Source organism: Melanostigma gelatinosum, assembly GCF_949748355.1.
Source record: "Melanostigma gelatinosum genome assembly, chromosome: 2".
NCBI classification, from domain to species: domain Eukaryota; kingdom Metazoa; phylum Chordata; class Actinopteri; order Perciformes; family Zoarcidae; genus Melanostigma; species Melanostigma gelatinosum.
This window is the reverse complement of record NC_136635.1, coordinates 10,565,329-10,581,164: the sequence shown is the minus strand read 5'-3', so window position 1 is coordinate 10,581,164 and position 15,836 is coordinate 10,565,329. Positions and strand designations below refer to the sequence as shown.

General features: G+C 41.2%; 1 protein-coding gene across 1 annotated transcript; it reads left to right on the top strand.

Annotated features, from left to right (window-relative positions):
* Positions 1-1,894: 1,894 nt before the first annotated feature.
* On the top strand, positions 1,895-4,165 carry LOC306790044 (uncharacterized protein; the record flags this gene model as incomplete). The annotated part of the gene is made up of 2 exons (XM_079286143.1): positions 1,895-2,051; positions 3,198-4,165. 2 exons carry the CDS (start codon positions 1,895-1,897, stop codon positions 4,163-4,165), a joined length of 1,125 nt encoding a protein of 374 aa, XP_079142269.1.
* Between the last annotated feature and the right edge of the window lie 11,671 nt (positions 4,166-15,836).

Genomic DNA, 15,836 nt, shown 5'->3' with positions numbered 1-15,836 from the left:
AATGTGCACGTACCGGAAATATTTACAAGAGAGCCACCTGTGAGCATGTCCTCTTTATGAAAGCTTCATTTCACTCTTCTTTTTTACATCTTCCATTTGGCTAACAGCTGAGGACACAGACCAGATACCAAAACTCTATATTACTGGTGAAACATTTTAATTGCAGCTGGACTTCAAGAGCCTGTAAAGTTTACATGATTATCTCTCCTCTGCTGTGTGTGTGTGTGTGTGTGTGTGTGTGTGTGTGTGTGTGTGTGTGTGTGTGTGTGTGTGTGTGTGTGTGTGTGTGTGTGTGTGTGTGTGTGTGTGTAGGTGTGTGTGTGTGTGTGTGTGTGTGTGTGTGTGTGTGTGTGTGTGTGTGTGTGTGTGTGTGTGTGTGTGTGTGTACGTCCCCCCACTGGTATGTTATTGTCTGACTGACCACATTGAAACAGAGGACCTAAATCCTCACGTCTAAACTAACAATAAGCCGTGAACGGTATCTCTGGTATTTTTCAAAAGCCTGGCTGGGACCCAAGAGAACAAGGTAAAAGAAAAACATAGTAAAAACATAAAGTTTACAAAATAGAAAACATTGAAATATTATCGTAATCATAATAAAATAAACAAGCGTAAATCAATTATCAGTAATTAGTCATTGATAATAATTTGTCTGTAAAATATCTTTGACATTGTTTTTAGCATGGATTTATGGAAGAAAGTATTTTCAGAAATCAATCAGTGCAACTTGTTGCACATCTTAGGTTAACAGAAAATCATCAATATGCACAAGACTGAAGCTAAATGATACAACACAGGTTGATGGTACATGCTGTACAGGTTTGAGTGGAGCAACCCATTTGTTTTTGGTTAAGCAGGTTGACAGGCATCACCATTTGGGGATTGATAAGGAACATGAAGAGACAAATGAAGAACACCTAAAAATGAATTCTGTCACAAAGATTTAGACATGTATCCAGTTTCTGAAAGTGAGAGCTATTGTTAATCCTACCTTGTTTTTAACAGGATTTATCCTGACAAATCTGATATAGTATCAGCACTTTCTGGCTGCAGCTCTGACTGAAGCAAATATAATCACAATTATATCAGCGTTGGCTTTTTAAAGTGTCAAATGAAGGTGCAGCAGTCATTAATATCATAGACTGTCGGTTTAACCTGGATGTCATCTCCTTGTCAACAACTGCTGTGCATCTGTTTTATTCTAGCCAAGGCAATTTGGTGGGCCATCAGGTCTAAGTAAGTAGTTTTACAACATAAAACAGTCCTGAATGTGTTCCAGTTTCTGTTTTTTAAACTTTTTTAATTTAAAATGCAATGTAAATATCCAAATAACGTGATATAAACTGGCTAGCATCCCTGTTGAAATGGCCAACAAATAGGTATTTGAAATTGTTCAGTGTCCTGTTTCATGGCCAGTGGGTGGCAGCAAAGCTCTATCACGCAGAGGGAGTGGGGCCATTGTGTGCCTCAGCAGCCAGTGTTGCCATGTCCGTTTATTGTGCTTTTCCGTATTGTTACTTGTCAGCCCATCATTTTATTAGTTAACTTACTAATTAATGTTTGAATAGGGTAATTGTCAGCCCATGTACCAAAATGCATTATGAAGTCGATCTGCTTTTCTGGCACATTAAAACACATTATTTCTACACATTTCTCACACACACTATATTAATGTAATTCATTTAAATATGATAGAAGTATGCTTGATGAGTAAATGTATTTATTTAAGCTTTCAAACCCGTCTTGTTCCAAAGATAGAAGGGTGAGTCTATGAGTGAGTGTCTTCCAATATTAGATTGCTTGTTTCTCTCGCGATATCTGGCAACCCAGTGAGCAGCCAGTCTTCTGTCAGCCCGTCAGCAGACAGACTGGAGATCATCTGTCACCCGCGGAAATGTTCAAAACAGATCAACTAAAAGCTCAGGTGAATGAGCGACTGAAAGCCGCCGCTGAGGAAATATTCAGCATCTTTGAGAGAACTATTAAAGACTATGAGGAGATAGTTTTTCAGCAGGTGGACCAACAACGAAGCAGGATGGCGGGGTGCAAAGGTAAGTTAACGTTAACGGAAGGACGCACTCAGGGGTCCTGACTCCTGATTTAATCAGAGCAGCGTCTGTTGAGATGTACTGAGTGCTTCAATCAGCTGGGCCACTCTTTAAATATGCTTTACAGGGGACAGCAAGTAGCGCCATTTTGCATCCCTGAAGGGGGAGGGGATGCAAAATGGCTGTCACTGGTCAAATGTACCACACAACGGTTTTGTTGGTCCTTAGGCAACAGCAGGTGGAGCTGAAAGCCTTTGCACCTGTTACTTACCTCATTGCAACCTCTTTCCTGTCAGGTCGGAGAATAAAGAGGGATAGATGGAGTTAAAGTCAATGGGAACAGTTCAGTTGCTATTTTAATATTAAAAATAGATGTCTTTCATCATAAGGTGGTCCTGTCCTAAGTCCATTATATGGCTCATATAACAAGTCTTTGTGCATCCCCAAAATATGATTAATAATACACACTGTGTTGCCTGTGCTGCTCATCTGATTATTTATAATTGATGGTGACGATATGTGCAGCAAAAGAAGAAGGCAGCGAGTGATACAGTGGTGTTTAATATGTGGTCAAACATGTGACTGTTATCAGTTTGACTTGTGATGCCCTGTGAGACGAAGACAAATAGACAAAATACATGAAACTTATATACTTGTGGCCAAAAGCAAACACAGAGGCACTTTTACCGCCTTTATCCGTCATCTTCCTTGTGGAATTAAAAACATGATGAACTGTGACCCCAAAACATCTACTTGTTAAACCATTAACTGTGTATTTCATAATACAGTACATTTCAAAAATAAGTGCTGAAATGAAGCTGGCTTATTGACTCTAAACTAATTTTAGACATCATTTCATCTGTAAGTCAAACTACATTGTTTATATTTGTTTTTTTTTAAAACAAGCATCATTGCACCTGTTGTTGTCTTGGAAAGAGAGTGTAGTTGTTTTGTTGCTGTTCCCCGTCTTTTAATGAGCAGACTGCACATCATAACATAACCTTGCAAAATTATAAGAGGTTTATATGCTGGAACACATTGTGCTGCTCTGCCTGTCTTGTCCAGCTCTCTGCTAAATATTTACAAATCAAAACAACTGATAAAACTAAAGCTTTTCTGTTTTGTTTTCTCTTGTGTGATACCGTCCAGCCCCAGTGCAGCTCTCTGTCCAGGAAGAGGCCCCTCCCTCTGAGCAGTGTCACTTTGAGAAGAAGTCTGACCTGCGTGAGGATGACCAGGAGCCCCCGCAGATCAAAGAGGAGGAGCAGGTGGAGGAACCGTGGACTGCTCAGGCAGGTGAAAATCAGCAGGAGGACGCTGATACAAAATACTCTATGTTCAATATAATATATGTGCAAAGGAAGGATGACGACGGAAGAGGGTTCCCACATCAAAACCTAGAGGTTGCAAATAAAGGAGACCATGTGCCCAGCAGCTCATGTGAACAGTTGAAATCAGAACCTGATGAAGAAGGCTGTGATGCATCAGAGCCAACCAGTGACTGTCAGATGAGTGAAGTTAGTGACGATGAAGGGAGAGACTGTGGAGGATTTCACTCGGGTGTAAACAGGAAGAAACCCCAGCGAGCTGCTGAATCGGCAGACAGACCGTACACCTGCAGCGTTTGCAACAAGAATTTCAGGATTAAATCCATTCTAACTCGCCACATGAAGACACACACAGGAGAGAAGCCTTACAGGTGCGGTGTTTGTGGTAAAAGCTTCATCCAGCGCTCCTATCTACAGACTCACATGAATTCTCACTCCGGACAGAAACCGCACACATGTAGTTTCTGTGGCCGAGGCTTCACACAAGTTGGAAACATGAACGCCCACATACGAATCCACACGGGAGAGAAGCCTCACAGCTGCACTGACTGTGGTAAAAGTTTTAGGGAGAAAGCGGACCTCATCAAGCACACAGTAATTCACACCGGTGAGAAACCTTACATTTGCACTGTATGCAAAATGAAATTCAGTGCTCAGTCTAATTTAACGCGCCACATGAAGACTCATTCGGGGGAGAGGCCATATAGTTGCCCCGCTTGTGGGAAGAAATTCATTCGACGCTCCCATTTACTTATTCATATGAAGACTCATGCAGGAGAGAATCTGTAGACTGGAGAAATGATTAGTTCCCGTGGTATTTACTTGATAATATCACAGGTAGAGTGGACGAGGACTCTCATTGGAAGAGGAAATTGTATAAAATAAGTTTTTGTGTAAACCCATTTCATCTATGTTAGTATGTACTTTTGTACTGTGAAATAGAAATGTTGTAAATGTTTCTCCAAGTGACTCAGGCTTCAAGAGCAAGTTGACGTGCTTATCGTAGTACTTTAACAAGCAATGTTTCAACACCTGAAGCCATCTCCTTTTTGTTTGCTCAAGCAAGTAATGAACAACTGTCAGTAGAAGTTGCCTTGTGAACGTCAGTGTATTGGTGTTCAGAAAGATACATCATGCACAATATGAAATGCTTTAAGCCAGGAAGAGGAATATTCTATTCTGACTCATTATAGCCTTCAGCTGACACTGCATTAACCCATTGCTGAAATCAAACACATATTATATATTCATGCGTATACCAAAGCTGAATTCAGTAGCATGCCACAGCTAATGATACTGTCCGTCTGTCCTCTCCGGATCTTTGTGGTTAGCATGTCAGCGTCTAGCAGAATGGCAAATAGACGAATGACCTGAAGGTCTCTAGTTATAATCCCAGGTGTTCATACGTCCACTGTGATCATTAATTGATATGCTCATCTGCATACGTGTTTGTAGAAGTTTTCGGAAGTACATTTAAAGCAAGTGGGTTTTCTAGGCACGCAAATGTCTTCCACTGTATTATTATTGTTATTATCATTCATCATAGGCCAGGCTATATGAAATGGTAGACAGTGAGGTCTGACTACAGAGGCTGCCTGGGCTCTGTGCACCACATGGCCAGAGCTTGACCCAAATACAAAAGAGCTTTTATCAAAAGACCTCGACAGATAAAAAGCTGCAAGTCTTTTGTACTTTTTAAAGGATTATCAATCGAAGGGCTTTTCACCCTACTGTACTCGTACAAAATGAGACGTAGATTTTAACATTGCAACACTGCAACACATTTATTTAGTCAGAGATGACACACAGATAAACAAGCATTCACTTGACCACTAACATTCACACTCATACACCTTAGGCACAGCTTGGTGTTTGGTGTTTCTGGAGGATCTTCTTCAGGACTCAACTTTGGCATTGAGTCCGAAGTTCTCCCCGAAGTTCTGATACGCTCCTTCCTCCCCTCGTTGAACGTAACTAGACCCGTTGATACCAAATCTTAGGTCTTGTCTTAGACTTCATGTCCACCTTTTTCTTAGGAGAGCTCTCAGAGGAGAGATCTGGGAAGGAGATCCTTGGGAATATTTTTCTGCCTTGGGAACAGTGACCAGAAGGGCTTTTCACCCTACTGTACTCGTAGATTTTAACATTGCAACACTGCAATGCATTTATTTAGTCAGAGATGACACACAGATAAACAAGCATTCACTTGACCACTAACATTCACACTCATACACCTTAGGCAAAGCTTGGTGTTTGGTGTTTCTGGAGGATCTTCTTCAGGACACTGTGGATGCTGGTCACAAATATCGCATTTCCCTCTTTGGTGAAGTGCACTCTATCTGCCGCAAATATATCCCAGTTGTTGTATCTCAGGAGGGGATGTTCAATCACTTCGCCGTCACAGTCACTAACAGCCTTCCTGATGATATTGTTGACGATTTGCCTGTCAAAATTCACCTTCCCTGGCTGTCCGTATCTCCACGCTTGACGCTCGTTGATGTAGGAATATGCTATTTTAATTTGAGGAAACTTTGCGTGGAGCTGCATCAGGTCCTTTGTAATTCTGGATGCAAGTTCTTTGGCGGGCAACAACCCCAGATCGTTGCCACCGGCATGGATCACCAAAATGTCAGGGGGACTTTGAGTTTTCAACTCGGCGTAAAAACTGGGTAGGACGCCACTCCAGCGCAGTCCTCCTTTACCGAACCACTCAACTTTGGCATTGAGTCCGAAGTTCTCCCCGAAGTTCTCATACGCTCCTTCCTCCCCTCGTCGAACATAACTAGACCCGATGATCCAAATCTTAGGTCTTGTCTTAGACTTCATGTCCACGTTTTTCTTGGGAGAGCTCTCAGAGGAGCGATCTGGGAAGGAGATCCTTGGGAATATTTTTCTGCCTTGGGAACAGTGACCAGAAGAGCTTTCTACCGGATCAGAAGAAGATCCTGGAAGGTACACACCTTCCAGGATCTTCTTCTTCATCACAGGGCAGGAGATCTCTGGGATCATTTTGATGTCTTTACTGATTTCTCCAAAGGTCTTTTTTAACAGAGGTGTACCTTCCAAGATCTTCCTCTTCTTCATCACAGGGCAGGAGATCTCTGGGATCATTTCGATGTCTTGACTGATTTCTCCAAAGGTCTTTTTTAACAGAGGTGTACCTTCCAAGATCTTCCTCTTCGTCATCACAGGGCAGGAGATCTCTGGGATCATTTCGATGTCTTGACTGATTTCTCCAAAGGTCTTTTTTAACAGAGGTGTACCTTCCAAGATCTTCCTCTTCTTCATCACAGGGCAGGAGATCTCTGGGATAATTTCGATGTCTTGACTGATTTCTCCATACGGCCTTTTTAAACTACCGGTAGTTGTATCTCTAGTAATCTTCCTCTTCTTCCTTTCGGGGGAAGTGCTGCGTTTGCGTCGTAGTGAAACGTCAGCAAAAGCCCTCTTTCTTTTTGCCAGAGCAATTGTAGCAAAAGGATGCTGCAACACTTGGCCGGATGTTATCCTCTGAGCAGGACCCATAACTAAGTAGTCCAAAGACGTGGAGGAGAGCTGGCTTTCTCTGACGACTTGAAAGTTCATTTTAGAAGAGGCAATGAAGCTGGGCTTCTCCCACATCTAGTAATCAAACTAGTTTTTGAAAAGACAGTTAGAAGTGACAGAAGGTCTTGACTTGTGGACTGATACAATGAAGCTTTAAGGTGTGTGCTGTGTTCTGTGGTCTGGAATGACATCATCATATTCCATTCTGTGTTCTGAATGACATCATCGTTCTGAATGACATCATCATATTCCATTCTGTGTTCTGAATGACATCATCGTTCTGAATGACATCATCATATTCCATTCTGTGTTCTGAATGACATCATCATATTCCATTCTGTGTTCTGAATGACATCATCATATTCCATTCTGTGTTCTGGAATGACATCATCATATTCCATAGAAATTTTATTTTGCGCATGCGCATATTACCGCATTTGCGCATGCGGCTCTTCAGCCCCTCTGTTGCTGCTCCCTGAGTCTTTGTGCAAAAAAAACAAAAAAATGTTTTATGTTTTTTGTCAGTGGACAATCTTTCAAAGGGAACACCTCATATCTTGGAGTTTGAGGTGATACTGTGTCACGGAAAATAAAAAACGTTTTAATATTTAGTCAACTAAAATGTGCGTCACATCCTATTACGTCGCCGTCAAGCTTCCCCTGCAGGTGGCTCGTCGTGATTGCAGACTCGGTAAGGTTATCAATGGATAAATCCAAAAAAAGAAAACTCCTGGAAGAAAATAGAGAATTTAATTCTGCGTGGACGTATTTATTTGCGTTCACTGCCAACAACGCTGGCCTACCTGTATGCTTAATATGTGGCGAGAAATTTGCAAACAACAAAAAATCGAATGTTGAAAGACACTTTCAGACCAAACACACAGCATTTGCTGAAAAAGATCAAGCTGGAGATGCGCTAAATATCGCTCCCGCCTCACAGATGACAGCCTGCAGTCCTGTTTGAAGCTCAAAGTCACATCTTACAGCCCTGACATAGACAAACTCTGCAGCGATGTTCAGAAACAAAAGTCACATTAAACAGGTGAGAACATTATCATTTAATAGGCTATTATCTTGGAGAAAAATATTTATTTTAGATCCTGAACTGATGTAGTTGTGTTTTTATGTTCAGGCGCGACGGTTGATGGCTGTTCGTGTCTGAGGAAAGAAGAGGATGACATCGCACTGAAATGGACTTTAGTCTTACTTAAATACAAACTGCCTATTTTTTTATCTTCACTCATTTTAAGATATTAGGCTGCAGCTATATGTTATATTTATTTCAAAGTAAGCTACTTTTTATTTAATATTTTTTCCACAAACATGGGCAGAGGACCCAAATAGACTTGACTTGTTCTGTGTTTGATTCACTTCTGCAGCTATATGTTATATTTATTTCTAAGTTATTTCCCACAACTATGGGGAGGACTCAAGGCCTGCATAGTTCTGTGTTTAGTTCTGTGACCTCAATGTAGGCCTACACATGCCAGTGTATTTTTTTTCTCCTCTTCATGAAAGTTGAAATAGCAATAAAATGTCAATAATTGTCTTAATTCTTGTTCTATTATTTCATAAATACAACAAACTATAGTTTTTGTATATATAATATAACTATATATAAAACGTATATAAGCTGTGATATCGAATAGCTTTTGCAGCTCCAGACACATTTTATTTGGTGGAAAATAGAGCAAAATGGCTCTTTGGACAGTAAAGGTTGCTGACCCCTGGTCTAGCAGAATGGCAAATAGACTTGACGTGAATGGAATAATTACCTCCATAAAGTGATATATATACCGTACATACGAGTTATTGAGACAGATATGGTGTGATTGGACAGAACAGCTTAAAAGCTACGATTGTTAAAAATGAGTGATGACTTTATTGGTTAGACGTTTGTGTTACTCTCACTAATGCAGCATGAAGTCCCCACTGAGGAGGGGCGTTTTTCTAGGAAGTTCAACTACACATGTGATACCTAATTGCATTATATTATAAAAGCAGATACTATAACGATATCCACTACTTATGCTCATCATTTATTACTTTGTTATCAGATGCCTAAGTCTTGAGATATGAATTGTGAATGTTGTGCATGTGACTCCATGGTAAACAGTACACAGCAACAGTTGACTCCTCCTGAAGCACATCAAGCCTTTTTGTTCTCAGGCTTCAAGAGCAAGTTGACGTGCTTATCGTAGTACTTTAACAAGCAATGTTTCAACACCTGAAGCCATCTCCTTTTTGTTTGCTCAAGCAAGTAATGAACAACTGTCAGTAGAAGTTGCCTTGTGAACGTCAGTGTATTGGTGTTCAGAAAGATACATCATGCACAATATGAAATGCTTTAAGCCAGGAAGAGGAATATTCTATTCTGACTCATTATAGCCTTCAGCTGACACTGCATTAACCCATTGCTGAAATCAAACACATATTATATATTCATGCGTATACCAAAGCTGAATTCAGTAGCATGCCACAGCTAATGATACTGTCCGTCTGTCCTCTCCGGATCTTTGTGGTTAGCATGTCAGCGTCTAGCAGAATGGCAAATAGACGAATGACCTGAAGGTCTCTAGTTATAATCCCAGGTGTTCATACGTCCACTGTGATCATTAATTGATATGCTCATCTGCATACGTGTTTGTAGAAGTTTTCGGAAGTACATTTAAAGCAAGTGGGTTTTCTAGGCACGCAAATGTCTTCCACTGTATTATTATTGTTATTATCATTCATCATAGGCCAGGCTATATGAAATGGTAGACAGTGAGGTCTGACTACAGAGGCTGCCTGGGCTCTGTGCACCACATGGCCAGAGCTTGACCCAAATACAAAAGAGCTTTTATCAAAAGACCTCGACAGATAAAAAGCTGCAAGTCTTTTGTACTTTTTAAAGGATTATCAATCGAAGGGCTTTTCACCCTACTGTACTCGTACAAAATGAGACGTAGATTTTAACATTGCAACACTGCAACACATTTATTTAGTCAGAGATGACACACAGATAAACAAGCATTCACTTGACCACTAACATTCACACTCATACACCTTAGGCACAGCTTGGTGTTTGGTGTTTCTGGAGGATCTTCTTCAGGACTCAACTTTGGCATTGAGTCCGAAGTTCTCCCCGAAGTTCTGATACGCTCCTTCCTCCCCTCGTTGAACGTAACTAGACCCGTTGATACCAAATCTTAGGTCTTGTCTTAGACTTCATGTCCACCTTTTTCTTAGGAGAGCTCTCAGAGGAGAGATCTGGGAAGGAGATCCTTGGGAATATTTTTCTGCCTTGGGAACAGTGACCAGAAGGGCTTTTCACCCTACTGTACTCGTAGATTTTAACATTGCAACACTGCAATGCATTTATTTAGTCAGAGATGACACACAGATAAACAAGCATTCACTTGACCACTAACATTCACACTCATACACCTTAGGCAAAGCTTGGTGTTTGGTGTTTCTGGAGGATCTTCTTCAGGACACTGTGGATGCTGGTCACAAATATCGCATTTCCCTCTTTGGTGAAGTGCACTCTATCTGCCGCAAATATATCCCAGTTGTTGTATCTCAGGAGGGGATGTTCAATCACTTCGCCGTCACAGTCACTAACAGCCTTCCTGATGATATTGTTGACGATTTGCCTGTCAAAATTCACCTTCCCTGGCTGTCCGTATCTCCACGCTTGACGCTCGTTGATGTAGGAATATGCTATTTTAATTTGAGGAAACTTTGCGTGGAGCTGCATCAGGTCCTTTGTAATTCTGGATGCAAGTTCTTTGGCGGGCAACAACCCCAGATCGTTGCCACCGGCATGGATCACCAAAATGTCAGGGGGACTTTGAGTTTTCAACTCGGCGTAAAAACTGGGTAGGACGCCACTCCAGCGCAGTCCTCCTTTACCGAACCACTCAACTTTGGCATTGAGTCCGAAGTTCTCCCCGAAGTTCTCATACGCTCCTTCCTCCCCTCGTCGAACATAACTAGACCCGATGATCCAAATCTTAGGTCTTGTCTTAGACTTCATGTCCACGTTTTTCTTGGGAGAGCTCTCAGAGGAGCGATCTGGGAAGGAGATCCTTGGGAATATTTTTCTGCCTTGGGAACAGTGACCAGAAGAGCTTTCTACCGGATCAGAAGAAGATCCTGGAAGGTACACACCTTCCAGGATCTTCTTCTTCATCACAGGGCAGGAGATCTCTGGGATCATTTTGATGTCTTTACTGATTTCTCCAAAGGTCTTTTTTAACAGAGGTGTACCTTCCAAGATCTTCCTCTTCTTCATCACAGGGCAGGAGATCTCTGGGATCATTTCGATGTCTTGACTGATTTCTCCAAAGGTCTTTTTTAACAGAGGTGTACCTTCCAAGATCTTCCTCTTCGTCATCACAGGGCAGGAGATCTCTGGGATCATTTCGATGTCTTGACTGATTTCTCCAAAGGTCTTTTTTAACAGAGGTGTACCTTCCAAGATCTTCCTCTTCTTCATCACAGGGCAGGAGATCTCTGGGATAATTTCGATGTCTTGACTGATTTCTCCATACGGCCTTTTTAAACTACCGGTAGTTGTATCTCTAGTAATCTTCCTCTTCTTCCTTTCGGGGGAAGTGCTGCGTTTGCGTCGTAGTGAAACGTCAGCAAAAGCCCTCTTTCTTTTTGCCAGAGCAATTGTAGCAAAAGGATGCTGCAACACTTGGCCGGATGTTATCCTCTGAGCAGGACCCATAACTAAGTAGTCCAAAGACGTGGAGGAGAGCTGGCTTTCTCTGACGACTTGAAAGTTCATTTTAGAAGAGGCAATGAAGCTGGGCTTCTCCCACATCTAGTAATCAAACTAGTTTTTGAAAAGACAGTTAGAAGTGACAGAAGGTCTTGACTTGTGGACTGATACAATGAAGCTTTAAGGTGTGTGCTGTGTTCTGTGGTCTGGAATGACATCATCATATTCCATTCTGTGTTCTGAATGACATCATCGTTCTGAATGACATCATCATATTCCATTCTGTGTTCTGAATGACATCATCGTTCTGAATGACATCATCATATTCCATTCTGTGTTCTGAATGACATCATCATATTCCATTCTGTGTTCTGAATGACATCATCATATTCCATTCTGTGTTCTGGAATGACATCATCATATTCCATAGAAATTTTATTTTGCGCATGCGCATATTACCGCATTTGCGCATGCGGCTCTTCAGCCCCTCTGTTGCTGCTCCCTGAGTCTTTGTGCAAAAAAAACAAAAAAATGTTTTATGTTTTTTGTCAGTGGACAATCTTTCAAAGGGAACACCTCATATCTTGGAGTTTGAGGTGATACTGTGTCACGGAAAATAAAAAACGTTTTAATATTTAGTCAACTAAAATGTGCGTCACATCCTATTACGTCGCCGTCAAGCTTCCCCTGCAGGTGGCTCGTCGTGATTGCAGACTCGGTAAGGTTATCAATGGATAAATCCAAAAAAAGAAAACTCCTGGAAGAAAATAGAGAATTTAATTCTGCGTGGACGTATTTATTTGCGTTCACTGCCAACAACGCTGGCCTACCTGTATGCTTAATATGTGGCGAGAAATTTGCAAACAACAAAAAATCGAATGTTGAAAGACACTTTCAGACCAAACACACAGCATTTGCTGAAAAAGATCAAGCTGGAGATGCGCTAAATATCGCTCCCGCCTCACAGATGACAGCCTGCAGTCCTGTTTGAAGCTCAAAGTCACATCTTACAGCCCTGACATAGACAAACTCTGCAGCGATGTTCAGAAACAAAAGTCACATTAAACAGGTGAGAACATTATCATTTAATAGGCTATTATCTTGGAGAAAAATATTTATTTTAGATCCTGAACTGATGTAGTTGTGTTTTTATGTTCAGGCGCGACGGTTGATGGCTGTTCGTGTCTGAGGAAAGAAGAGGATGACATCGCACTGAAATGGACTTTAGTCTTACTTAAATACAAACTGCCTATTTTTTTATCTTCACTCATTTTAAGATATTAGGCTGCAGCTATATGTTATATTTATTTCAAAGTAAGCTACTTTTTATTTAATATTTTTTCCACAAACATGGGCAGAGGACCCAAATAGACTTGACTTGTTCTGTGTTTGATTCACTTCTGCAGCTATATGTTATATTTATTTCTAAGTTATTTCCCACAACTATGGGGAGGACTCAAGGCCTGCATAGTTCTGTGTTTAGTTCTGTGACCTCAATGTAGGCCTACACATGCCAGTGTATTTTTTTTCTCCTCTTCATGAAAGTTGAAATAGCAATAAAATGTCAATAATTGTCTTAATTCTTGTTCTATTATTTCATAAATACAACAAACTATAGTTTTTGTATATATAATATAACTATATATAAAACGTATATAAGCTGTGATATCGAATAGCTTTTGCAGCTCCAGACACATTTTATTTGGTGGAAAATAGAGCAAAATGGCTCTTTGGACAGTAAAGGTTGCTGACCCCTGGTCTAGCAGAATGGCAAATAGACTTGACGTGAATGGAATAATTACCTCCATAAAGTGATATATATACCGTACATACGAGTTATTGAGACAGATATGGTGTGATTGGACAGAACAGCTTAAAAGCTACGATTGTTAAAAATGAGTGATGACTTTATTGGTTAGACGTTTGTGTTACTCTCACTAATGCAGCATGAAGTCCCCACTGAGGAGGGGCGTTTTTCTAGGAAGTTCAACTACACATGTGATACCTAATTGCATTATATTATAAAAGCAGATACTATAACGATATCCACTACTTATGCTCATCATTTATTACTTTGTTATCAGATGCCTAAGTCTTGAGATATGAATTGTGAATGTTGTGCATGTGACTCCATGGTAAACAGTACACAGCAACAGTTGACTCCTCCTGAAGCACATCAAGCCTTTTTGTTCTCAGGCTTCAAGAGCAAGTTGACGTGCTTATCGTAGTACTTTAACAAGCAATGTTTCAACACCTGAAGCCATCTCCTTTTTGTTTGCTCAAGCAAGTAATGAACAACTGTCAGTAGAAGTTGCCTTGTGAACGTCAGTGTATTGGTGTTCAGAAAGATACATCATGCACAATATGAAATGCTTTAAGCCAGGAAGAGGAATATTCTATTCTGACTCATTATAGCCTTCAGCTGACACTGCATTAACCCATTGCTGAAATCAAACACATATTATATATTCATGCGTATACCAAAGCTGAATTCAGTAGCATGCCACAGCTAATGATACTGTCCGTCTGTCCTCTCCGGATCTTTGTGGTTAGCATGTCAGCGTCTAGCAGAATGGCAAATAGACGAATGACCTGAAGGTCTCTAGTTATAATCCCAGGTGTTCATACGTCCACTGTGATCATTAATTGATATGCTCATCTGCATACGTGTTTGTAGAAGTTTTCGGAAGTACATTTAAAGCAAGTGGGTTTTCTAGGCACGCAAATGTCTTCCACTGTATTATTATTGTTATTATCATTCATCATAGGCCAGGCTATATGAAATGGTAGACAGTGAGGTCTGACTACAGAGGCTGCCTGGGCTCTGTGCACCACATGGCCAGAGCTTGACCCAAATACAAAAGAGCTTTTATCAAAAGACCTCGACAGATAAAAAGCTGCAAGTCTTTTGTACTTTTTAAAGGATTATCAATCGAAGGGCTTTTCACCCTACTGTACTCGTACAAAATGAGACGTAGATTTTAACATTGTAACACTGCAACACATTTATTTAGTCAGAGATGACACACAGATAAACAAGCATTCACTTGACCACTAACATTCACACTCATACACCTTAGGCACAGCTTGGTGTTTGGTGTTTCTGGAGGATCTTCTTCAGGACTCAACTTTGGCATTGAGTCCGAAGTTCTCCCCGAAGTTCTGATACGCTCCTTCCTCCCCTCGTTGAACGTAACTAGACCCGTTGATACCAAATCTTAGGTCTTGTCTTAGACTTCATGTCCACCTTTTTCTTAGGAGAGCTCTCAGAGGAGAGATCTGGGAAGGAGATCCTTGGGAATATTTTTCTGCCTTGGGAACAGTGACCAGAAGGGCTTTTCACCCTACTGTACTCGTAGATTTTAACATTGCAACACTGCAATGCATTTATTTAGTCAGAGATGACACACAGATAAACAAGCATTCACTTGACCACTAACATTCACACTCATACACCTTAGGCAAAGCTTGGTGTTTGGTGTTTCTGGAGGATCTTCTTCAGGACACTGTGGATGCTGGTCACAAATATCGCATTTCCCTCTTTGGTGAAGTGCACTCTATCTGCCGCAAATATATCCCAGTTGTTGTATCTCAGGAGGGGATGTTCAATCACTTCGCCGTCACAGTCACTAACAGCCTTCCTGATGATATTGTTGACGATTTGCCTGTCAAAATTCACCTTCCCTGGCTGTCCGTATCTCCACGCTTGACGCTCGTTGATGTAGGAATATGCTATTTTAATTTGAGGAAACTTTGCGTGGAGCTGCATCAGGTCCTTTGTAATTCTGGATGCAAGTTCTTTGGCGGGCAACAACCCCAGATCGTTGCCACCGGCATGGATCACCAAAATGTCAGGGGGACTTTGAGTTTTCAACTCGGCGTAAAAACTGGGTAGGACGCCACTCCAGCGCAGTCCTCCTTTACCGAACCACTCAACTTTGGCATTGAGTCCGAAGTTCTCCCCGAAGTTCTCATACGCTCCTTCCTCCCCTCGTCGAACATAACTAGACCCGATGATCCAAATCTTAGGTCTTGTCTTAGACTTCATGTCCACGTTTTTCTTGGGAGAGCTCTCAGAGGAGCGATCTGGGAAGGAGATCCTTGGGAATATTTTTCTGCCTTGGGAACAGTGACCAGAAGAGCTTTCTACCGGATCAGAAGAAGATCCTGGAAGGTACACACCTTCCAGGATCTTCTTCT